This window comes from Mobula birostris, chromosome 11 (genome assembly GCF_030028105.1).
Source record: "Mobula birostris isolate sMobBir1 chromosome 11, sMobBir1.hap1, whole genome shotgun sequence".
Taxonomy (NCBI): Eukaryota; Metazoa; Chordata; class Chondrichthyes; order Myliobatiformes; family Myliobatidae; genus Mobula; species Mobula birostris.
In genome coordinates this window covers 1,858,836-1,882,581 of record NC_092380.1, presented here as the reverse complement: position 1 = coordinate 1,882,581, position 23,746 = coordinate 1,858,836, and the positions used below count along the sequence as shown (strand labels likewise).

Sequence of the window (23,746 nt, the reverse complement as noted above, 5' to 3'; positions counted from 1 at the left end):
GTGAATGGAACTCCCTTCCTCCCTTTTTGTCCCTCACTCCTGTGCTTTCTCTGCAGGACTGCATCGAAGATTTCCTCAACCCTGTGAAGTTTCTGCTGGCATACTGCATACAGGAAGATGACGGGGCTGGGCCGCCCGGCATCCAGCCGGCCTTCAGGCACAAGTGCGTCCGGGGACTTTCTTGGATGGTAGGTCTTATCTGGCGTGGGCTGCTATAGAGCACTGAAGGTCCTGGGGGTGCGGTGGTGAAGAAGGCGTTTAGAATGCTGACTTTCTTCGGTCAGGAGACTGCGTACAAGAGTTGGGACGTTGTATTGTACAGGACGCTGGTGAGGCCGCAGTTGGAGTACTGTGCTCAGTATTGGTCGCCCTGCTCTAGGGAAGATGCAATTAAGCTGGACAGAATGCAAAGGAAATTTACGAGGATGTAGGCGGCACTCGGGGAATTGAGTTTCAGAGAGGTTGGGCAGGTTGGGACTTCAGTTATCGGAGTGTGGGAGACCGATGGGCGACCTTACAAAGGCGTCTAAGCCCATAAGGGGAACAGATAGTGAATGTGCATAGACCTTTACCCTTGGGTTGGGGAATCAAGAACTAAAGGTCACGTTTAATATCAGACAGGGGAGATTTGGCAGAAACCTCATAGGAACCTTTTTGGTCAAAAGCTTTAAATTCCTCGGAATCACACACGACTTGACTTGGTCCAACCAAGCAGAGCTCACTGCCAAGAAGGCCCACCAGCACCTTTACTTCCTGAGAAAGCTAAAGAAATTTGGCCTGTCCCCTAAAACCCTCGCTAATTTTTATAGATGCACCGTAGAAAGCATTCTTCTAGGGTGCATCACAACCTGGTATGGAAGTTGTCCTGTCCAAGACCGGAAGAAGCTGCAGAAGATCATGAACACGGCGCAGCACATCACACAAACCAATCTTCCGTCCGTGGACTCCCTTTACACCGCACGCTGTCGGAGCAGTGCTGCCAGGATAAACAAGGACACGACCCACCCAGTCAACAGACTTTTCGTCCCTCTTCATTCCGGGAGAAGGCTCAGGAGCTTGAAGACTCGTACGGCCAAATTTGTGAACAGCTTCTTTCCAACTGTGATAAGACTGCTGAACGGATCCTGACCCGGATCTGGGCCGTACCCTCCAAATATCCAGACCTGCCTCTCGGTTTTTTTTTTTTTTGCACTGTCTTGCTTTCCCTTTTCTATTTTCTATTTATGATTTATAATTTATTTTTTCCTATAGTTACTCCAGGGAGCGCAATGCGCAGAATCAAATATCGCTGTGATGATTAGTATCAATTGTTTGGCGACAATAAAGTACTAAAGTATTAAAGTAAAAGTTTATAGAACGAGCTGCCGGAGAAAGTAGTTAAATCAGATTTAATAAGAACACTTTAAAAACACTCGGACTGGGACGTGGATAGGAAAGGTTTAGAGAGATATTGGCTAAACGCGGGCAACTAGAACTAGTTTAGATGGGAATCTGGGTCGATAACGTCTATTTGGACCGAAGGGCCTGTTGTCATGCTGTGCAAATCTGTGAATCAATGAAAAGGAATAAATTCCGTGACAGATCTGTCTCTCAGATAGATGACTGGTCTGGAGTCAGAAGGTATGGGGCAAGCAACACACAGAATGCTGGGGGAGCTAAGCAGACCAGGCAGAATCTATGGACGTTTCGGCCCGAGACTGGGTTCTGACGAAGGGTCTCTGCCCGAAGCGTCGACTGCACTCTTTTCCATGGATGCTGCCTGACTTGCTGAGTTCCTCCAGAATTTTGTGTGCTGCTTTGATTTCCGGCATCTTCAGATTTTCTCTTGTTTGAGGTATGAGACAGGAACGTTTGGGCAAGGAGACATCGGGAGCTAGGTGGGAGATGGGAGCGGGGAAGTCGGGGACTGATTCATCTCTCCCTCCGGAATTCTGTCCCAGAAATTAAGGCGTTCTCCGTCTAAACTCTCAGATCCCATTCAACAACACCTGCAGAGGCGCGGACGGGTGCGTCACTGATTTACAGCTGGCTGCTGTCTTACCAAGGTAGGTGCATGCAACACTCCCAGAGGAGAGCGGACGGTGTGTCGATGCCCGGTGTCGGGGGTGGGGGGTGGTGAGGAGAGGACTGTGTCCTAAACCCGATCCCAAAGGGGAGGGTGTAGGAGGAACATGCGCCAGATGCCTGATCCTAGAGGGTAGGGTACGGGGGTGGGAGTGGTGGATGAGAGGGCAGCGTGTCCGACGCCCAATTCCCGAACGGGGCGGGGGACAGAACAGTGTATACCATGCCGGCTTCCACGGGGTGGAATGGGGGAAGACGACGTTGTGCTCGACGCCGGTCCTGGACGGGAAAGAGGGATATAGGACGGTGCCCGACAGCTGGTAAATTAATACACAGAAGTGCTGGAGGAACTCAACAGCTAGGCAGCATCTATAAAAAAGAGTAAACTGTCGACAGACATCCTAAAGTGTCTCGGGCCCTATCTTCCTTTGTTTACTATTTTCCATTGAGGCTTCCTGGCCTCTGAGTCCCTCCAGTATTTTGTGTGTATTGCTTTGATTTCCAGCATCTGCAGATTTTCTGTTGTTTGCCACCTGGCTAACTAATTCGTTATCTCCTATAGTTCGGGAGTTTTACTGATAAAACCGGGATATCTGCTCGAGGTGACGATCCTGTTGCAGAATAAAGCTGAACTCGCCCGCCTCCCTGTTCTGGATTTCGAACATCCAGCGGGAATTTCGTTCCGCAAAATTAAAGTCGAGAAGGTAGCATCGACACAATCCCAATCCCGCTGCGCTGTGCTCCCTCTTCGCTGTCACTTCGCCACCCTCCCTCCTCGCCGCCCCTCCGTCCTGTGGTTCACTCATATCTAACGATAATTCAATGTCTCCCCCAGTTAAACAGAACAGTTCCACACTCCTGCAGTGTCAAAGGCACCGTCCACAACAGATGTAACATCAGCCATCCTGTCCTCAGAGAGCAAACAGAGGTGAGCTGAACATTCCAGACCATCGACAGAGGGACTGAAAGACACCGGTCAGTGTACAGATCTCCCCCTGAGAGAGAGGGACTGAGAGACACTGGTCAGTGTACAGATCTCCCCCTGAGAGAGAGGGACTGAGACACCGGTCAGTGTACAGATCTCCCTGAGAGAGAGGGACTGAGAGACACCGGTCAGTGTACTGATCTCCCCCTAAGGGAGGGACTGAGAGACACTGGTCAGTGTACAGATCTCCCTGAGAGAGAGAGAGAGAGGGACTGAGAGACACCGGTCAGTGTACAGATCTCCCCTGAGAGAGACAGGGACTGAGACACTGGTCAGTGTACAGATCTCCCCCTGAGAGGGGGGAACTGAGACACACTGGTCAGTGTACAGATCCCCACAGAGAGACTGAGAGACACCGGTCAGTGTAGATATCTCCCCCTGAGAGAGGGACTGAAAAACACCGGTCAGTGTACTGATCTCCCCTGAGAGAGAGAGGGACTGAGAGACACCGGTCAGTTTACAGATCTCCCCCTGAGAGAGGGACTGAGAGACACCGGTCAGTGTACAGATTTCCTGAGACAGGGACTGAGAGACACCGGTCAGTGTACATATCTCCCCCTGAGAGAGGGACTGAAAAACACCGGTCAGTGTACTGATCTCCCCTGAGAGAGAGGGACTGAGAGACACCGGTCAGTTTACAGATCTCCCCCTGAGAGAGGGACTGAGAGACATCGGTCAGTGTACAGATTTCCTGAGACAGGGACTGAGAGACACTGGTCAGTGTACAGATCTCCCTTTGAGAGAGAGGGACTGAGAGACACTGGTCAGTGTACAGATCTCCCCCTGAGAGAGGGACTAAGAGACACCGGTCAGTATACAGATCCCCCTGAGAGAGGGACAGAGACACTGGTCAGTGGACAGATCTCCCCAGAGAGAGGGACAGAGACACCGGTCAGTGTACAGATCTCCCCTGAGAGAGGGACTGAGACACTGGTCAATGTACAGATCTCCCACAGAGAGAGGGACTGATAGACACCGGTCAGTGTGCAGATCTCCCCTGAGAGAGAGGGACTGAGACGCCGGTCAGTGTACAATACACTCTGACTCTCTCTTACTCTCTAGGTCTCACTGTTTTTGACGTTTGATGTAGCAGACACTGGGAATTTGAGTGATTCTTTTCTGATGAATTTGAATCTCTCCAGGTGAGGATGCTGCTTGGCTCTTGTCTATCCCACCCTACATGAACTCACCGGTCCTCCTCCGCTGCTCTCCCCACTTCCATTTTCCCCTTCTGTCTTCCTTCCCTCAGTACCCTCACGCCCTCTCCTCTCTGTAACACCCTTCTCTTTAAAGGTTCTCTCCCTCTCTTATGTTCTCCTCTCCCCTCCCTCTGCAATCACCTTATCCTCTCTGGGTCTCTTTCTCCCTTCCTCTTTCACCATCTCTCTGCTAGCCCTTTCCTCGCTCCTTGTCTCATCAGATCCCTTCCCACTACGTCACTCCCTCTTTTACTTTCATCATCTCACTTCTCCCGTTTACCCTCTTAATCCTCTCAACCCCTCTATCTCCCTGTCCCCCCAGATTTGACCCCCAATCGCCTTCCCCTCCCTGTCCCCCTCTTACCTTCTCTCTCTCCCCCTCACTCCATCTCCCCTCTCTCCGTCCTTCATCTCTCTCCGCCTCTCTTCCCCACTCTCGCTCCTTTCCTCTCTCCCTCCCCTCTTCTTCTTCTTCCCCTTTCCCTCCCTTTCCCCTCTCCTGCATCTGCCTCCTCCGTCCCCCACCCTCTCTTGCGCATCTCTTTCGTCCTTTTCTCCGAACAACGAGCTTTCTCGCTCCCTGCCCTCCCTCACCACTCTTCTTTCTTTCGATGCCTCCCCTCCCCGCACCACAGCGACAATGAGGCACCGGAGACGCTGGAGGACAACCGACTGAGCCTGAACATCAGTGTCCATCACCTGGTGAAGCTCGCCATCCGCAGGTGACGATCCTGGGAACCGATCCAGCATCACCCCTCCCTCCCCCCCACCACCATCGTCACACCCCTCCCTTCCGTCACCCACATCCTCCCGCTTCCCCGCCGTTTCCCACTCTCTCACAACATCTGACTCAACTACCGTCCTCACCTCTTGCTCCGTCGTCCCCTCACCGCCGTACTTCACTCACCCTTCGTCTCCCCCTTCGTCTCCCCCCTCCCACACCTCCCGCAGCGATCTCCATTCCACAGCGTGACATGCAGAAGAATACATCTTCCCCTTTCTCCCCACCCTCTGTGACCTGTCATCCTCACTCACCCGCCGCCTTCCCGCAAACTGGAGTTATGATGTTCTGACTGTGTTGTGTCCCCAGCGTGCATTCCCCCGGATATCTCAACTTCACTGTGGGACGGATCTCTACGTATGAACTTATTCACAAATACCAGGTAACCCACGCCCCCCACGGTTCCCATCTGCCGCGTCCACGTCGCCACCCTCTCCGTATATTTACTTCTCTCTTTATGATTCTGTCTTTCTCCCTTCCCCAATTCCCACTGTAATACCTGTCACCCCCACACTGCTCCTCTCAGCCTCTTTCCCTCCCCTCTTTCTATCCCCTGCTTCCCCAGTCTCCTCCTTCCACTCCTCCGCTCCTTCTCTCCCCATCTCTCCCTCTTCACTCTCCCTTCACTTCTCTTCCTTTCTTTCTCTTCTCTCTCTTCCCCTTCACTCCCTCCTCTCTCTCCCACGCCGTCTCTCATTTCTCCCCCCTCCTCTCTCTCTCCCACGCCGTCTCTCATTTCTCCCCTCTCTTCCCCCACTCTCCCTCTTCCACTTTCTTCCCTCCCTCTTCCCCTCAACCTTTCACGTCTCTCCCTCTTCCCCCTCTCCACCTCTCTCTGACCCTCTGCGGTTCCTACCCCGCAGCTGATGAACTCCGCCCGACGGTCTTTGCCCGTCTCCGTCTCCTTTTGCGTTGGATACAGGTCGGACATCTTCACCTGGGACGTTAAGAATGTCACGTTGGAGCAGGTGAGGGGGCGTGATAGGGGCAGCGAGGAGCGGGGCGAGATGCGCGAAGGAGGGAAGGGTGGGGCGAGGAGAGGTGGATTGGGAGGGGAGAGAAAGGGACGAGAAAGAGAGGAAGGTGAGGAAGGCGGAGGGAGTGGTAGCGAGGTGGGGAAAGGGTCCGAGGAATAAAGAGTGTGCGAGGAGGGGATGAAAGGGGCGTGAGGCGGGGAGAGAGGGGCGCAACAAGGGAGGGGGAGGCCGCAAGGAGGGAGGGAGAGGGACGTGTAGGAAGGGAGCACTGTGATGCCACTGCATCCTTGAGGTAACGGGTCAGACCTCGAGTAACACCCACTCCCCACTCCTCATGCTACCAGGTCAGAGGTCATGACTTTCTCCCGCTCTCTCCACCCCAGGAACATTTGGCGAATCTCGTCAACTGCCTACCTCCTGTTGTCGTCAAAGGTCGAGAGTCGGAGGCCAACTCCTCGGTTACCGAGGGCAAACAGGTATGGTCAGGGATGACCCGTTACTGGGCTGGTTTTTGAGCGCCAGAGGTCACTGAGGCGGTGGTGGTGTGGGATGGAGGGTGGGAGGTGTGGGAAATACCAGTCTCGAGTGTCCATCTGCCAGGGGACAGGACACCTGGGGTGTGACAGAACGGAGACAGCTCCTTCCTTCTGACCCCTACCTTCTGGTCCACATCCTGTATCATTAGCTCGCGTTAGGCTATTACTAGCCACGTCGTCACTGGCCACAGGAGTAGTACTTGAGTAGTACAGGGGTAGATTTGGAGGGTGGTAAATGGTATTCCTTTGTTCAAGAAAGAGAAGGGACAGCCCTGAGAGTTATAAACCCACTGAATCTTACGACAGTGGACGGCAAATTATTGGAAGCAGATTCTTAGAAACAGGTTTTACGAGCATTTAGAGAAGTCTGATCTTTGAGATAGTCAGTGCGGTAGAACAAAGCGATCTAGGAATACAGGGCCATAATTTATTGAAAGTGGCGTCACAGGTAGCTAGGTGTAAAGAAAGCCTTTGGCACATTGGCTTTCATAAATCGAAGCATTGGTACAGGAGATGGGATGTTGTGTTGAAGTTGTTAATGACGTTGCTGAGGCCTGATTTGGAGTTTTGCGTGCAGTTTTGGTCACCTTCCTACGGAAAAGATGTAAGTAAGTTTGAAGGCTTGCAGAGAACATTTACAAATGTGTTGCCAGGTCTGGAGGACCCGAGCTATTTGGAAAGATTGATTGTTAGGACTTTATTCCTAGGAACGTACAAATCCAACTCTGAGGGGCAATTTGATGGAGGTATATAAAATAATGAAGAGTATAGATAGGGTAAGTGCAAGCAGGCTTTTTTTTTCCACTGAGGTTGGATGGAGCTACAACTCGAGGTCAGGATTTAAGCGTGAAAAGTTTAAGGGGAACATGAGGAGAAACCTCTTCACTCAGGGCTGTGAGTGTGTAGCCAGCTGCCAGCGCAAGTGGAGCATGCGAGCTCGATTTCAACGTGTAAGAAGTTTGAATAGTATGTGGATGGTAGGGTTATGGGGGGATATAATCCAGGGAGTAGGCAGTTTAAATGGCTTGCACGAACTAGATGGGCCGAAGAACCTTTTCCTGTGCTGCCTCTATGACTCTGTGAAGGTAGTGCTTTGGATGTGGTATATGTGCATTTTAGTACGGCGTTTGGTAAGTTTCCCCGTGCTGGGCTCATTCCCAAAGCCATTAGAGATGCAATCCAGAGAAAGAAAACTGGCTGTGTGGATTCAGAAATTCCTTGCCCTCAGAAGGCAGAGGTGGTAGTGGATGAAGTGAATTCTGCCTGGAAGTCGGCGGCCAGTGGTATTCCACAGGGATCTGTTCTGGGAGTCCTGCACTACGTGAGTCGATTGAGGAAGTGGAAATGTAGAGAGACTGTCAGGTGTAAGTCGTTACACAGAATGCTGGGTGCGTTGAACTCACTGTCGGGGATGGTACTCGATATATACGTTAGGGATATTTAAGAAACTCTTAGATAGGCACACATTATTGGCTGAATGGCCTGTGCTGTGTTGTAATTTCCTTTGTTTTATGTACATGCCTGAACTACTTCCTCTGGCAGCTCCTTCCAAATGGACCTCCAACTGGGTGAAAATGTTGCCCCTCAGGTCCCTATTGTGCGGCACGTGGCCAAATGCTTAGGGCGTTGGGCTCTCGATCTGGAGGTCGTGAGTTCGAGTCTCGGCCAAGGCAGCGTGTTGTGTCTTTGAGCAAGGCACTTAACCACACTCTGCTCCCGTCCACCCAGCTGAAAATGGGTACCGGCAAATGCTGGGGGTTAACCTCGCGATAGACTGGCGTCTTATCCGCTGAGTGGGGAAAGGGGAGTCTCGTACTCAATCGCTTCACGCCACGTAAACCGGCATAAGCACCGGCCTGATGGGCCACAAAGGCTCGGGACAGACTTTGACTTTGACAGGTCCCTATTAAATCTCTCTCCTTTCACCTCAAACCTGTGTCCCTTTGGTTCTTAGTACCCCAACCCTGAGAGAAAGGACGGTGCGCATTCACTCCAGAGAGAAAAGTCCCAACATGTCCAACCTCGCTCTGGAGCCCAGTCCTTCATATCCCGGCAACTTTCCAAGTCCAAGAGCGATCCCGAGTAGCAGTCAGTGCCCCTGACTGACGAAGATCAATGTGCCAAATGCTGCCTTCACCGCCCTGTTAACGCTCTGTACGTGGTTTACCGAAAGATGCCAGTGTCAGGTATCCATGTGTCTGTACCCCCCTGGGCCCGCTGTTCTCTAACATTCCCCAGGGTCCTATCGGTCTCTGTGAAAGCCCTCCCGTGGTTTGTCATCCCGGAATGCAATACCTCGCGTGCATCTAAATGAAATTCCACTTTCCATTGTTCAGCCCAATAACCCACGGAGAGTTGGTGATGACGAGGGTGTCCCTGGGCTGTGGGTGGGATTCGATGGGTGCAGGGAGAGATCACGATGGAAGTGTTTCTGTTGACTGCGAGAGAATATTTGGTGGGTGGCGAGAGTCGGTAATGGGGAAAAGTGTCTGTGTACTGCTGGTGGGTGCAGAATTGACGATGTGGAAAATGTCCGTGGGATGTGGGCGCGGGATTCCATAGGTGGGGGTATGGGCGGGAATTCGGTGAGTGGGGGAGAGTCAGTGATGTGGAGAGTGGCCATGGGCTGTGAGGGGACTCAGTGGGTGGGCGGGGGAGAGTCGATGCTGGTCGAGGGAGACCGCGGTCTATAGAAAGAGATTTGGTGGGTTGGGAAGGGAGAATCAAGGTCGGGGAAGAGTGTCCCTGGACCGTGGGTGGGGATGCGGTAGACTGGGGCAGAGTCAGCGAGAATGTCTGTGAGCTGTTGGAGAGTATTCATTGGATGGGTGAAGGATCGGTGACGGGGGAAAAGGATGGGGTCTGTGGATGGGGTACTTTCTACCTCCAGCCAACCTGCACCCCTTCTCCCCAAAGGGCAGTGACCAAGTGGAGTATCAGGTGATTAACTGTACTGTCGATCAGCTCAGCGAGCAGGCGGAGCCGATCCTCGTTCTCAGAGGGAAACTCCACATCGATGGTCGGAACAAGGTAACGCGGGAGAGGGGTGGGGAGGGTGGCGACTACTACAGGGATCAACGGGGGTTTAGTTCCTGAGCGACTGGTAATTCCCGGTATCTTCAACCCGCCCCATCTCCCCTCAAACCTATACCCCTCCCTGACCTTAAGCGGTGAACTGGATGAGCGGAGAGCGGGAGTGTCCTATGGGTAACATGGCGGGTGCGGAGAGGTCCAACACACCCCTGGCCTGTAGCGGTTGGGCTGAGTGAGTCCTGTTTCCAGAGGGGGAGGCAAGGACACACCCTGGCCAGAAATCACCCTCCAACTCCTGTTTCACTTCCAGGATAGCAATGGGAGGTATAAGCTGCGTACTTCGGGAATCCTGGACTTCGACAGGCGGAGGTACTACCAAGGCGAGGAGGGAGCCGAGGGAGAGACCCTGCTCCGAGCGCACGTGGGTACAATACCAGGGCGTGATCAGTTGTCGGCACCCACCCCCTCCCAATCTCGGTGATCCCACTACCTTCACCTATATTCCCTCCCAATTTCCGTGCCTCTCTCCTCTCCCTACACACCTCCCCGTAACAGTGACCCGTTCCTTCTCCAACACCCCTCCCCGGCTCCATTAACATCCATGTCTGCTACACGCATCCCGGTCTCCCAGCCCTCTCCATCTTCTACATTAATCTCTCCACCACACCCCTCTCCGACTCTGTGATCCCTTTCCTCCCATTCACTCCTTCCGATATCCGTGAGCCACCACCTCCACCGTCCCTACACCCTCTCCGACTCCGTGACCCGCTCTCTCCCTATCCCCCTATGACCTGTGAAGACTCCAGGCTCACTGATATCATATTCATATTGCCTGTCCTTTCAGATTGTGACCGTCCTTGAATCTTCCGACGAAGTGAAATTTTTGCCGTACGCCATCGGAGGGGCGGTTGGAGGATTCGTAATGCTGCTCCTGCTTGGGATCATTTTCTACAAGGTCTTTTAGCCGCAATTTTGCTGTGAATTTCACCTGCTCTCGCAGGGTCACCACTCTGCCCAGCGCCCTGTGTCACCGACTCTATTCCTGCGGACGTTAATCCAGCTCCCTTACACCATTCGTCAGTGATTCCTCTACCCAGCGGCCTGTATCACTGACTATATTCCCACTGACGTGAACCCAGCTTCCACAGATCGTCCTACAGTGATCTCAATTCCCAGCGCCATGTCGCTGACTGTATCCCCACTGTCGTTAATCCATCTCCCACACACCATCCCTCAGACGCCTCTCCCCCAGCGCCATTTCGCTGATTTTAGCTAGCCGCATTGATATTAAACTTGGTTTAATATTAGAAACTTGGTTCAGAAAAAGAGAGGGATCTTCAATAAATACAGGCAGTTTGGAGTTAATGAGGTACTCGAGGAATATAAAGAATGTAAAAAGATTCCTAAGAAAGAAATTGGAAAAGCTGAAAAGATACGAGGCTGATTTGGCAAGTAAGGTGAAAATAAATCCAAAGGGTTTCTACAGTTATGTTAGTGGCAAAAGGATGGTGAGGGATAAAATTGGTCCCTTGGAGAATCAAAGTGGACGGCTGTGTGCGAAGCCAAAAGAGATGGGGGAGGTTTTGAACAATTTCTTTTCTTTGGTATTCACTAAGGAGAATGATATTGAATTGTGTAAGGTAAAGGAAACAAGTAGGGTAGTTATGGAAAGTATAACAATTATAGAAGAGGAAGTACTGGCACTCTTAAGGAATATAGAAGTGGATAAGTCTCCGGGTCCGGACAGGATATTCCCTAGGACCTTGAGGGAAGTTAGTGTAGAAATAGCAGGGGCTCTGACAGAAATATTTCAAGTGTTTCATACTAAGAGACAGAATCTACAAGCATTTGGATAGACAGGGACTTATTAGGGAGAGTCAACATGGCTTTGTGCGTAGTCTGGACGGCATATTCCCTAGGACCTTGAGGGAAGTTAGTGTAGAAATAGCAAGGGCTCTGACAGAAATATTTCACACTAAGACAGAATCTACAAGCATTTGGTTAGACAGGGACTTATTAGGGAGAGTCAACATGGCTTTGTGCGTGGTAGGTCATGTTTGACCAATCTGTTGGAGTTTTTCGAGGAGGTTACCAGGAAAGTGGATGAAGGGAAGGCAGTGGATATTGTCTACATGGACTTCAGTAAGGCCTTTGACAAGGTCCCACATGGGAGGTTAGTTAGGAAAATTCAGTCGCTTGGTATACATGGAGAGGTGGTAAATTGGATTAGACATTGGCTCGATGGAAGAAGCCAGAGAGTGGTGGTAGAGAATTGCTTCTCTGAGTGGAGGCCTGTGACTAGTGGTGTGCCACAGGGATCAGTGTTGGGTCCATTGTTATTTGTCATCTATATCAATGATCTGGATGATAACGTGGTTAATTGGATCAGCAAATTTGCTGATACAAAGATTGGAGGCGTAGTAGACAGTGAGGAAGGTTTTCAGAGCCTGCAGAGAGACTTGGACCAGCTGGAAAAATGGGCTGAAAAATGGCAGATGGAGTTTAATACTGACAAGTGTGAGGTATTGCACGTTGGAAGGACAAACGAAGGTAGAACATACAGGGTTAATGGTAAGGCACTGAGGAGTGCAGTGGAAAAGAGGGATCTGGGGATACAAATACAAAATTCCCTAAAAGTAGCATCACAGGTAGATAGGGTTGTAAAGAGAGCTTTTGGTACATTGGGCTTTATTAATCAAAGTATTGAGTATAAGACCTGGAATGTTATGGTGAGGTTGTATAAGGCATTGGTGAGGCCGAATCTGGAGTATTGTGTTCAGTTTTGGTCACCAAATTACAGGAAGGATATTAATGTTGAAAGAGTGCAGAGGAGGTTTACAAGGATGTTGCCGGGACTTGAGAAACTCAGTTACAGAGAAAGGTTGAATAGGTTAGGACTTTATTCCCTGGAGACTAGAAGAATGAGGGGAGATTTGATAGACGTATATAAAATTATGATGGGTATAGATAGTGAATGCAAGCAGGCTTTTTCCACTGAGGCTTGGGGAGGAAAAAAAACAGGACATGGGTTAAGGGTGAGGGGGGAAAAGTTTAAAGGGAACATTAGTGGGGGCTTCTTCACAGAGTGGTGGGAGTATGGAATGAGCTGCCAGACGAGGTGGTAAATGCGGGTTCTTTTTTAACATTTAAGAATAAATTGGACAGATAGATGGATGGGAGGTGTATGGAGGGATATGGTCCGTGTGCAGGTCAGTGGGACTAGGCAGAAAATGGTTCGGCACAGCCAAGAAGGGCCAAAAGGCCTTTTTCTATGCTGTAGTTTCTATGGTTTTCTATGTCATTAGAAACGGGGATAGTGCCTGAGGTTTGGTGTATTGCTCATGTGGTTCCATTGTTTAAAAAGGGTTCTAAAAGTAAACCTGGCAGTTATCGGCCTGTTAGTTTGATGTCTGTGGTGGGTAAATTGATGGAAAGTATTCTTAGAGATGGCATGTATAATTATCTGGATAGACAGGGTCTGATTAGGAACAGTCAACATGGGTTTGTGCGTGGAAGGTCATGTTTGACAAATCTTACTGAATTTTTTGATGAGGTTACTAAGAAAGTTGACGAGGCTAAAACGGTGGATGTTGTCTATATGGACTTCAGTAAGGCTTTTGACAAGGTTCCACACGGAAGGTTAGTTAGGAAGGTTCAATCATTAGGCATTAATATGAAAGTAGTAAAATGGATTCAGCAGTGGCTGGATGGGAGACGCCAGAGAGTAGTGGTGGATAACTGTGTCAGATTGGAGGATGGTGTCTAGTGGTGTGCCTCAGGGATCTGTACTGGGTCCAATGTTTGTAATATGTATTAATGATCTGGATGATGGGTGGCAAATTGGATTAGTAATTATTCAGATGATACTAAGATAGGTGGTGTTGTGGATGATGAGGTAGGTTTTCAAAACTTGCAGAGATTTAGGCCAGTTAGAAGAGTGGGCTGAAAGATGGCAGATGGAGTTTAATGCTGAAAAATGTGAGGTGCTACATTTTGGTAGAACTGAGCAAAATAGGACATGGTAAATGGTAGGGTATTAAAGAATGCTGCAGAACAGAGGGATCTAGGAATAATGGTGCATAGTTCCCTGAAGATGGAATCTCATGTGGATAGGGTAGTGAAGAAAACTTTTGGTTTGCTGGTCTTTATTAATCAGAGCATTGAGTATAGGAGTTGGGATGTAATGTTGAAATTGTATAAGGCGTTGGTAAGGCCAAATCTGGAGTATTGTGTACAGTTCTGGTCACCGAATTATAGGGAAGATGTCAATAAAATTGAGAGAGTACAGAGGAGGTTTACTAAAATGTTGCCTGGGTTTCATCTCCTAGGTTACAGAGAAAGGTTGAACAGGTTAGGTCTTTATTCTTTGGAGCGCATAGAAGGTTGAAGGGGGACTTGATAGAGGTGTTTAAAATTATGAGGGGGATTGATAGAGTTGACGTGGTTACACTTTTTCCAGCGAGAGTGGGGAAGATTCAAACAAGAGGACATGAGTTGAGAGTTAGGGGACAAAAGTTTAGTGGTAACATGAGGGGGAAGTTCTTTACTCAGAGAGTGGTAGCTGTGTGAAACGAGCTTCCAGTAGAAGTGGTTGAGGCAGGTTCGATGTTGTCGTTTAAAGTTAAATTGGATAGATATATGGACAGGAAAGGAATGGAGGGTTATGGGCTGAGTGCAGGTCGGTGGGACTAGGATAGGGTGAGAGTTCGGCACAGACTTGAAGAGCTGAGATGACCTGTTTCCGTGTTGTAATTGCTGTATGGTTATATAAATCAGTTCCCTCACACCCGTCCTTCTCCACAGCGCAGTAACGCTGACTGCATCTCCCTGATGTTAATCCATCTCTCTCACTAACCCCCCACCCCCACAGCACCACACTGAAGTTAATGCAGCTGTTCATTTTTCTTCGTTAGGTTGGATTTTTTAAACGCGAGTACAGGGACATCGTGAAAGAGAGAAGTCAGAATGTTGAGTGTGAAGAGCCCTTGAACCAACCGGCCACTCCGCCGACCAACACATGAATTGCCATTTACTTTCCAACTCTCTCAATCCCTTCCCGCAGAAGCCTTTCGGATTCGGACCCACTGCGTCGCTGAGACAATCATGATCACTTTCCCCAGGTCAGCTTGGCAATAGAGCAACTATCTCAATCGGAGAGAACGGGATGGGCAGGAGGAGTCCTGGTTCCTTCCCACAATGCTTACTGTACCACCTGGCCGGTACGCGCGAATTCTGCAGTTTCTGATGTTGGTTTCCGAGATGGGACCTGGTTCAATTCGGTCGCAGTTCTGTCAGGAGTCTCTGTACGTCTTCCCCGTGAAATGGCGGGGGGGGGGGGAGGGGTTCCGCCGGGTGCTCCGGTTTCCTCCTACAATCCAAAGACGTGCCACGTGGGCTAATTGGCCTCTGTAAATTGTGTCCCCCCACCCCCGTGATTAAGTTGGTGTTATTTATGGTTTGTCGGGGGTTGCTGGGAAGAGATGGAAAGGCCTACTTTGCCCTGTATTACTGAATGAATAATTGAATAAATGGATTATTGCCAGTGCTGAGTTCACCGTCACGTCTGCACAAGCACAAAGAAAATTTTTCTTGCTGCAGCGTCACAGTACATAGCATCAGATTCACAACATTCACGAGAAAGAACAATAAATTAAACATTATTTTACAAGAAAACACATCTAGAACAAAAAATAAAGCCACTTGTAGTGCAGGGTTGTCACGGTGTTTTGGACTGAGGAAGTGACTGGAGTTATACCAGTCGTTTCAAGAGCCGAATGGTTGGAGAGAAGTTGCTGTTCCTGAACTTGGTGGTATGGGACGTCAGGCTTCTGTATCTGCTGCTCGAGGGGAGCTGGGAGAAAATGGTGTGGCCCTGATAGTGCGGGAACGTTGATGCTTTTGAACTCTTAACCACCCGAGAGCACATCCGACTTGGTTCGATAGATTAACACTCGGGGATTTGAAAACTAGTGTGGGGGTGTCTGTGCTGCCCCGTGAGCCGATTCGAAGCCAACCCCAAGTTTCCCATCACGGTCCCCTCTCTCCGAAGGGAATAGCTGCTTCGAATCAGTTCTGATCTGCGGGGTTGGAGCTCCTTTGTCGAGTCAGACCCGTTTCCCTGGCCCAGTCAGCACCTCCTCACGCTGTCTTCCGGCTGGGGAGCCCAGCTGTACCAATGGCGAAAAAGGCCCTCTGCTCCGTCAGTTTAGGGTCTTCTGTGGAGCAGATGCTGTTGACTGATGCTACAGTAAGTAGACTACGGACAGCTGCGCGCACAGCAAGTAGTCACGGCGGCCTCCTTCGCAGGCAGAGCCCTTAAATAGACTCTAATACACCAGGGATCAATTAGACGCTGTTTCTACGATGGAGGCTAGGTAGGCACTATTGTACTATGGAGATTCATTAGAGTCTGTAATATAATCCTGTTAAGTAGACTGCCTCGGGGTTAAATTGACTTTTTAGTACAAAAGGCATGAGTAGATTCTGCAGGTAGCAGGGGTTAAATTGGACTCTGTATTGCTATTGGTTTAAGTCGACTCTGTGTTCCAGTGGAGTTAAGTAGACTCTGAGGAAGCAGGGAAAAAGTAGACTCTGTAGTACAATGGGGTTAAGTAGACTCTGGAATACAATGGGGTTAAGTAGATTCTGTAGACATCAGGGATTAAGTAAGACTCTGTAGACAACTAGAATTAAGAAGATTCTCCAGACAGAAGGGTTTAAATACATTCTAGATCAATGTGCTTAAGTGGACTCTGCAGACAGCAGGGGTTAAATTGATTGTATGGTACTTTAAGGGTTAAGTAGTCTCAGGGATTAAATATACTCCGATGCTGAGATATCCAGCCGAAACAGCCCGGAGATCTGCAGGGAGAGATTGGGCGAGAGGTTGGGGTAGGGAAAGGGACAGCCGGAGGGTGGGGCAGTGATTATGGGGCGTGGTGGAGTGGGGGCGGGTGGGTTCAGCCCAAAAGTCACTCCCAATGACCACGTCTCTTCCCAGGTTTTGTGCAAATCCTTCATGATCCCTCCTCACACTCGCCCCAACACATCCTTCCCTCAATTCCACCCTCCTCACTTTTTTCCCATTTCTTCCCTACCAATTGAACGGAAGCATATTCTGGTTGTGAAATAAACTTCATTAAAAGGTTATTATGGGTAGGGGTGGGCTTGTGGAGGGTGAAGGGGAGAAGGCATGTCTCTGGTAGGTAGGGGTCAGGGGTAAAGAAGAAACCCCGCGCTCACTTCATCAGGCGATTCTGAGCTCGGTAGGAGAGGTGGGGCTCCGACATCAGATCCTCCCACACTGACTTTAGGTGGTGGATAAATTCCTCGACCTGGGGAAAGCAGACGGGAAAGAAAGGGGCGAGGGAGAGAGGGGAGAGTGTGGGAGAGAGGAATGGGGGGAGAAAGAAGGGGAGTGGAAAAGAGGAGACGAGGGGAAGAGAGGAGAGGGAGATTGGAACCCAGGAGATGGGCGAGAGAGGAGGAATGATCAGGTGAAGTCACACGACACGATTTCCCTCTCCCACCTCTTTCCTAACCCAACACCCCTCCTCCTCTTTCTCCCACATCCTCCCTCCTCCCTACTCCCCTTCTACTCCTTTCTTCTTTCCTCCCTCACCGCCTCTCCTCCAACTCATCTTGGCCCTCCCCATCTACTCTCCCATTGTCCCCTTCCCCCTCCACACCTTTCCCCTCTCTACCCCTCGCTTCCTTTCTTCTGACATTTTTTCATCACTCCGTCCACCGCCCCCGCTCCCGCCCCCCACTTCCCCGCTGATGCAGCCACTTTCTGGAGCTGCTGGAGGGTGTCGTTGGTGGGGGTGTATCCCTTAGCGAGGCCATCTCCTCTCTCCCATTACTCCTCTCCCCTCCGTTCTTCTCTTCCATTCCCACTCCCCACAGTCGTTCCCACCTACTCCACCTTCCTTCTCCTCTGCTACCCCTATCTTCCTTCTCCCTCTACACGCGCCCGCCTCCAACCATTTCCCTCCCCCCTTTGCCTCCCCACCTCCCTCCTCTTCCCTTCCACGCATATCCCATCTTCTCCAGACCAGAGATTGTCGGGGGGGTGGGGGGCAGTAAATGAGCTTCTGGCAGGCAGACAGCCTTCTCTTGCACCTCTCTTTCCCCGTTTTCCCCTCCCCTCCTCACTCCTTCCTCCATTCTCTACCCCTTCCCGTCTTCCATCACTCCCCCTCTCTTCCATTACTTCTCTCCCCTCCTATCCTGTCTATCCTTCTCTCCTTTCCCTCTGCTCCCACATCTCTTCTATTGCTCCTCCACCCTACCTCCCCACCACGATGACTTCTGCAGCAGCCGGAGTTTGTCGGTGGGGAGTGAGAATGAGTGAGCATCCCGCAGGGAGCCTCCTCCTCACCAATCCCTCCTCCCACTCATCTGCACTCCTCATCCCCTGCTTTTATCTTCCCTCGCCTCCACCTCTCCTTCCCTTTCCTCACTCTCTCCTTCCCCTCTGCTCTTCCATTTCCTCTCCTCTCCATACCCCTCTTCTCTCCCTCGACTTCACTCATCTCTATCATCTTCCTCTGTCGTCCGTCCTTCCTTCCTCTGTCTTTCCCCACGCCCTTCTCTCCCTCCTCTGCACCCCACCCTTCCTTCGCCGTGCACCCACTTTCTGGAGTTGCAAGAGAGTGTCGGTGGAGGTGAGTGAGGGAGCCTCCCCCAGTGATCCGGCCACCAGCTGGTACAGGTTCAGCGTCGCCATCTTCACCGTGCCCAGTACTAGCGTCTGCCTCGCCGCGGTGTTCTGAATGTGTGTCCAGGCCGCATCCTAGGGTCAGGGTTCAGCGAAATATCACTACAGGCTCGGGTCAGAAGTCAGTGGGAGGTCACGGTGGTTCGGGTTCAGCAAGAGGTCACAGGCCGGAGCGGGGCACAAGGAGACTGGGGCAGTAGGAGAGGTCACGCATGGTCACGGCGCAGGAAGAAGTCAGGGAGAGATCATTGGGGATCTTGGTCAGAGAAAGACCACGTGGTCGGTCCGAGCACAGGGATAAGTCACAGAGTGTCAGGGTTCATGGAGAGGTTGGGGGTGAGGGCAGTCAGGGTCAGGCAGAGGTCAAGAGGTCGGCGCAAATTGAAGGGCACGGAGCGTCACGGAGCAGGGAAAGGTTACGGGGTGCGGTAAGAGTAATAGGTCATCGGGGGTCAGTGTTGGAGGTCAGGGTTAGAGGTGAGTGCCGGGGTCAGGAGGCCGCGTCAATGCAAGCTCAGCGGTGACGTCAGGGGTGATGGTTCAGAGTGGCAGCGCGGGGGCGAGGTCTCAGCGGTCAAGCGTGAAGCGCTACAGGTCGGGGATCAGGGTGAGGGTACAGAGCTCAGCAGCAGCGTTAGGGGTCAGATGTCGAGAGTCGCGATAAGGTGACAACGACTGGGGCTGAGGTCAGGTGTGAAGAGTTTGTGGTGAGATGTCAGAGGTTGAGGGGTCAGGATTTGTGGATCAGGGTGGTGTTTCGGAGTTGGTGGTGAGGGGTTGCAGATGAGTTGTCAGGAGTGAGAGGTCACGTCGGGGTGAGGGATCGGGGATGAGGCATCGGCACGGGCGGATCGGGGGTCAAGGTCAGGTATCAGGATGCGGTCTCCGATAATCACCCACCGGAGGTTGTGGCCCCGGGCGAAGGTCAATGGTCGGGAGTCGAGGTGAGAGTAAGATGCGAGGGAACTCACCCAGCGGAGGCTGCGGCTCCGGGCCGCCTCAAGTTGGGCCTGCAGGTCGGCCAGCCGGTTGCTGAGCTGCAGTCGCTCGTCGCTCGTCTCCTCCAGGTAGCGGTTTAGCCTCCCCTTGCGGCGCTCACGCTCCTCGTGGCCTTCCTGCACCAGCCGCAGCAGCGCCTCGCGGGTGGAGACCAGCGCCCTGTACCGGACCGGCACCTCGGACAACTCCCTGAACTGGCAGGAGGGGAGATGGAGATCAGGGATGAGGGGAAGAGATTAGGGAAAGGAGATTGAAGGGCCAGAGATCCGGCGGTAAAAGGTCAGTCGGTGAGTGGACGAGTGGATAGAGGTCTTGGGGTGAGGGGATAAAGACCAGGTGAGAGAGGTTGTGGGAATAGACGAGAGGGGCTGAGGTCAGGGGTGAAAGCCTGAAGGAGACAAAGGCCAGAGGGCGAGAGGTTGAAGCAATAGATGTCAAGAGTGAAAAGTGGAGGGGAAAGGAGGTTGAGGGGACGGAGGTCAGAGGATGAGAGGTCAAGGGGATAAAAGTCAGGGATTAAGAGGCTGGGGGAAAGTTTGAGGGAAGAAGGAACTCAGGTGGTCGAACCTGAGAGGTTGAGGGGTGAGAGGTCAGGGTAGGCGAGGTCGAGTTCATAGAGATAGCGAGTGAGAAGCCGAGGGCACGGTCGACGCGAAAGGACAAGGAGATTGTGGTGAGAGACTAAAGGTAATATAAGAAGGTGAGAGGTTGAGGGTATAAAAGTTAGGGGTGAGAGGTCAGACGGTAAGGAGCCGAACGTTAGAGGTCAAGGAATGAGAGGCCGAGAGGATAGAAGTCACGGATAAGATGTCAGCGGTGAGAGGTCAGCGACGCTTACGGCCAGGGGCAGCACGAGAGTTCAGGGTTGCAGGCGAGGAGTCGGGTCAGTTCTGGGGTGAGAGGTCGGGGAGTGAGAGGTCGAGGTTGAGAGGCTGGGGGGGACGAGTAGTCAGAGCTGAGGGGTTGGTGAAAGGGTAGGTATGAGGAGCTAGAGTGAGAGGTTAGGTAGAGAGGGGTCGGAGGTCAAGGGCCGTACCATGCTGCCGGGGCGCAACAAGAGCTGAACGAATTCGGGGAAGCGGGCATTGGCAGCGAGCGAGCGACGGAGCATGTCCCGGTATGCATGCAGCTCCCTGAGTCGGGCCCGCAGCTGCTCGGTCTCGATCCGCCGCTGCACTCGCAGGCGACCCTCCGTCTCCGCTCGCCACAGGGCCCGAGCACGCTTCCGCTCGTTCTCCTGGGGTGGAGCATCAGAAAGGGATGAAGCGGAGAGACAGCGGTCAAGGAGTCAGCAAGAAGTTTCAAATATTCAGGGAGCGGGATCAGGAATCGGATTGAGGGCAGGTCGGGATTCAGAGGAGGGGACCAAAAGTCAGAAGGAAAGAGGTCGGGGGGGGGTCAGGGGTTTAGAGAAGGGGTCATGGGTCCAGAGAGTTCAAATAGTCAAGGAGAGGAATCGGTGGTCGGAGGGAGGAGTCAGGATAAGAGGAAAACGTCAGGGGTTAAAGATAGGAAGGTCAGAGGTCAGACAGGTCGGAGTTCAGAGTGGATCACAGAGAGTGGTCAGAAGTCAAAGAGCGGTTTCGGGGATCGGGGGGGGTGGTCAATTGGTCAAAGAGAAGGGTCAGGGTCCAGACGAAGGGATTGGTGGGTCCGAGAGAAGTGTCACAGGGCAGGGTCAGGGGTGATTAGAAGAGAGGTCGAAATGAAGCAGGGCAGAGGGGGAGAGTAAAGGAGTTGTGGGACGGTTTATTGTGATAACAGGAAGGGTCGGAGGGGGAGATGAGTCGGGATCAGTATTTTACCTCCTCTCTGTTATCACAGAGTTCATCCCACCTTATCGGTCACTCCCTCTTTCGCTTTCTCCCTCCCTCCGCCCGACCATTTCCCCTCTCCCTTTTCCCCTCTCCCCCTCTCTCCCCGCACCCATCCCCTCTCCATTCTCCCCATCCCACAGCTGCCCTTTCCCTTTTCATCCTCCATCTCTCTCTTCCTCACCACATCTCCATACTCACTCTCGCCTATCTCCCTTCTCCTCCCTCAACCTCCTCTTCCCTCTCTCCCTCTCTCCCTCTGCATTGCTCGAGCCCCGTAACCCATCCACTACCTGAACGAAGTTGTCGAATTTGAGAATCTGCTCCTTCATCTGGTCACAACGCTTGGTAAAGTTCTGCTTCCACAGACGCATTCTTTCCATCTTAACGTTGAATTCCTGGCGGGGCAATCACGCAGATAGTCAATATTTCATTCTGTGTCGGACCCTGGGAGTTGTGATGGGACGGTGTGGAGGGAGATTCACTCTGTGTCGGACCCTGGGAGTTGTGATGGGACGGTGTGGAGGGAGATTCACTCTGTGTCTGACCCCGGGAGTGTGTGATGGGACGGTGTGGAGGGAGATTCACTCTGTGCCTGACCCTGGGAGTGTGTGATGGGACGGTGTGGAGGGAGATTCACTCTGTCTCTGACCCCGGGAGTGTGTGATGGGACGGTATGGAGGGAGCTTCACTCTGTGTCTGACCCCGGGAGTGTGCGATGGGACGGTGTGGAGGGACCTTCACTCTGTGTCTGAACCCGGGAGTGTGTGATGGGACGGTGTGGAGGAAGACTCTGTCTCTTACCTGTCTCTGGGAGTCGAGGGCTTGGTTTATATCCATCCCGAGCCTCCTCTTGGCGAGCAGTTGAGTGGAAAGGGACAGAGAGTCATCGTGTGGAAAGTCCCTAGGTCAACACATTCCTCACTTAGTGTGTCAGACACTCCGGGGGGATCGATGGTTGATTGAAAGGGAGGGAGCGGCCACAGAACCGAAGAGGGCGGTTCACGGAGACCTGGACTGGTGTAGGGTGCGAGGGGTTCGGAAAGAGAACGATATCAGGGACGAGGGGGTCACGGTGACGGTGAGTGGTGAAGGGGAGAGAAGGGATTACGGAGACAGGGGCTGTAGACATGGGAAGGGATGCAGAGTATGAGGGGTGTAGGGGAGGGAGGTGTCACTGAGACGGAGAAGGTAGGGTGGAATAGTGACGGTGGAGGGGGTAACTAGGGAGAACTGGAGGGAGAAAGAGGTGGGGAGGAGGGAAATCCGGTGCGTAAAGTGATGCGAGGATGTGCGGTGATGGAGAGGGGGAGAAGGCCAGCCGGTGTCCACTGAGATGAGGAGAGGGGAGGAGGGACGGGGAGGGGTAAGTGAGGGGAGGAGAGGGGTGGACGGACGGGGAGGGGTAAGTGAGAAGGGGAGGAGAGGGGTGGAGGGACGGGGAGGGGTAAATGAGAAGGGGAGGAGAGGAGTAGAGGGACGGGGGGGTGAGTGAGAAGGGGAGGAGAGACGGGGAGGGGTAAGTGAGAAGGGGAGGAGAGGGGTGGAGGGACGGGGAGGGGTGAGTGTGAAGGGGAGGAGAGGGGTGGAGGGACGGGGAGGGGTAAGTAAGAAGGGGAGGAGAGGGGTGGAGGGACGGGGAGGGGTAAGTGAGAAGGGGAGGAGGAGAGAGACGGGAGGTATGATACCGAGGGAAAGAGAAAGAGATGAGGAGGGAAAGAGTCGGAGACAAGTGGAGGAGGCAGACGGGAAGGGGATATTGATGGGAGGAAGAGAAAGGGTGGAGGAGGAGAGAGGCGGAGAAGGGTGGAGTGAAGGCGAGGGGCAGAGAGACGGACGGAGGGAAGGGGGGAAAAGGCAGACGGATGAGAGACGGGAAGGTGGGGAGAAAGGCATTGAGACGAGGTGGGTGGGAGTGATGGGTGCAAAGACAGAGACAGGAAAGGTTGGGAGAGGCACCGGGGCTGAGAGACGGGGAGAGATGAAAAGGGGGTGGAGAGAGACCGGAGGGAGGAGGGAAACGGGAGGGCGAGGGGGGAAGCAGGCTATGAGAGACAGGGAGGCGGGAGAGTTGAGGGAGACGGATGGGAGACAGATAGGGCCGAGTGAAGGGAGAGGGGCAGAGAGGAGGGCTGTGGAGCGAGACGGGGGGTTTGAGAGATGAGGAGAGGGTGGTGTCGGGGTCATTTACTGTAACAGTTCCTCCCGGTACTGGGACCGGAAATGTTCGGACAGTCGGCGTCTGGTGTCCATTTTTTGCGTCCAGAGGGTCGATCGGTGTGTCCGCCTCTCCCACCGGAACACCGAATCCGAATCGAAAGATGCGACCCGCTCCGTCGCCTCGGCAACCGGAACGCCAATCCGCGCTCCCAGCCCCCACCCCGACCCCGCTCCCCCTCCGTCCTCCCACTGACTTAATCCCTCACATCTCTCACCGTCCCTTCCCTCACACCCTCCTGCCCTCAGACTCCCTCTTTGAACCCGGTTCATACTCACCCCCCCTCCTCTCACTAACACCCTGCCTGACGTACTCCACTTCCTTCTCATCTCCCCCGGCCATCCCTCCCCATCACCTCACCTTTATCCGCACACTCGTCTCAGTCCCTCACACACTGGGAGCCAATCACTCCTCCGCCTAC

The 23,746-nt window shown here is 52.6% G+C and overlaps 2 protein-coding genes across 9 annotated transcripts in view; one reads left to right on the top strand and one right to left on the bottom strand.

Moving 5' to 3' along the window:
- Positions 1-15,117, top strand: part of LOC140204724 (integrin alpha-M-like) — a 67,667-nt gene extending 52,550 nt beyond the window's left edge. For all 8 annotated transcript variants that reach the window (XM_072271454.1, XM_072271452.1, XM_072271453.1 and 5 more), the window contains 13 exons: positions 57-188; positions 1,972-2,045; positions 2,627-2,768; positions 2,900-2,992; positions 4,112-4,191; positions 4,884-4,970; positions 5,339-5,411; positions 5,893-5,997; positions 6,390-6,482; positions 9,459-9,572; positions 9,886-9,996; positions 10,420-10,530; positions 14,489-15,117. In XM_072271454.1, coding sequence (XP_072127555.1) covers positions 57-188; positions 1,972-2,045; positions 2,627-2,768; positions 2,900-2,992; positions 4,112-4,191; positions 4,884-4,970; positions 5,339-5,411; positions 5,893-5,997; positions 6,390-6,482; positions 9,459-9,572; positions 9,886-9,996; positions 10,420-10,530; positions 14,489-14,596 — 1,323 coding nt within the window. In that variant the 3' untranslated portion in view covers positions 14,597-15,117. The remainder of the gene's footprint in view (positions 1-56; positions 189-1,971; positions 2,046-2,626; positions 2,769-2,899; positions 2,993-4,111; positions 4,192-4,883; positions 4,971-5,338; positions 5,412-5,892; positions 5,998-6,389; positions 6,483-9,458; positions 9,573-9,885; positions 9,997-10,419; positions 10,531-14,488) is intronic.
- Positions 15,118-16,813: 1,696 nt separating this feature from the next.
- On the bottom strand, positions 16,814-23,360 carry LOC140205356 (coiled-coil domain-containing protein 42-like). The gene is made up of 7 exons (XM_072272951.1): positions 23,299-23,360; positions 21,912-22,011; positions 21,401-21,505; positions 20,330-20,530; positions 19,266-19,487; positions 18,211-18,369; positions 16,814-16,909 (listed from the first exon to the last, which is right to left on the bottom strand). Exons 1-7 carry the CDS (start codon positions 23,358-23,360, stop codon positions 16,814-16,816), a joined length of 945 nt encoding a protein of 314 aa, XP_072129052.1.
- Between the last annotated feature and the right edge of the window lie 386 nt (positions 23,361-23,746).

Excerpts from the sequence above, each read along its gene's own strand:
- LOC140205356 (XM_072272951.1), bottom strand. The coding sequence starts at position 23,360 with ATGGACACCAGACGCCGACTGTCCGAACATTTCCGGTCCCAGTACCGG. Across the intron at positions 22,012-23,298 it reads TACCGGGAGGAACTGTTACA|GGACTTTCCACACGATGACT; the intron begins GTAAATGACCCC and ends GTGTTGACCTAG. Across the intron at positions 16,910-18,210 it reads CTCTCTTGCAACTCCAGAAA|GTCGAGGAATTTATCCACCA; the intron begins GTGGGTGCACGG and ends TGCTTTCCCCAG.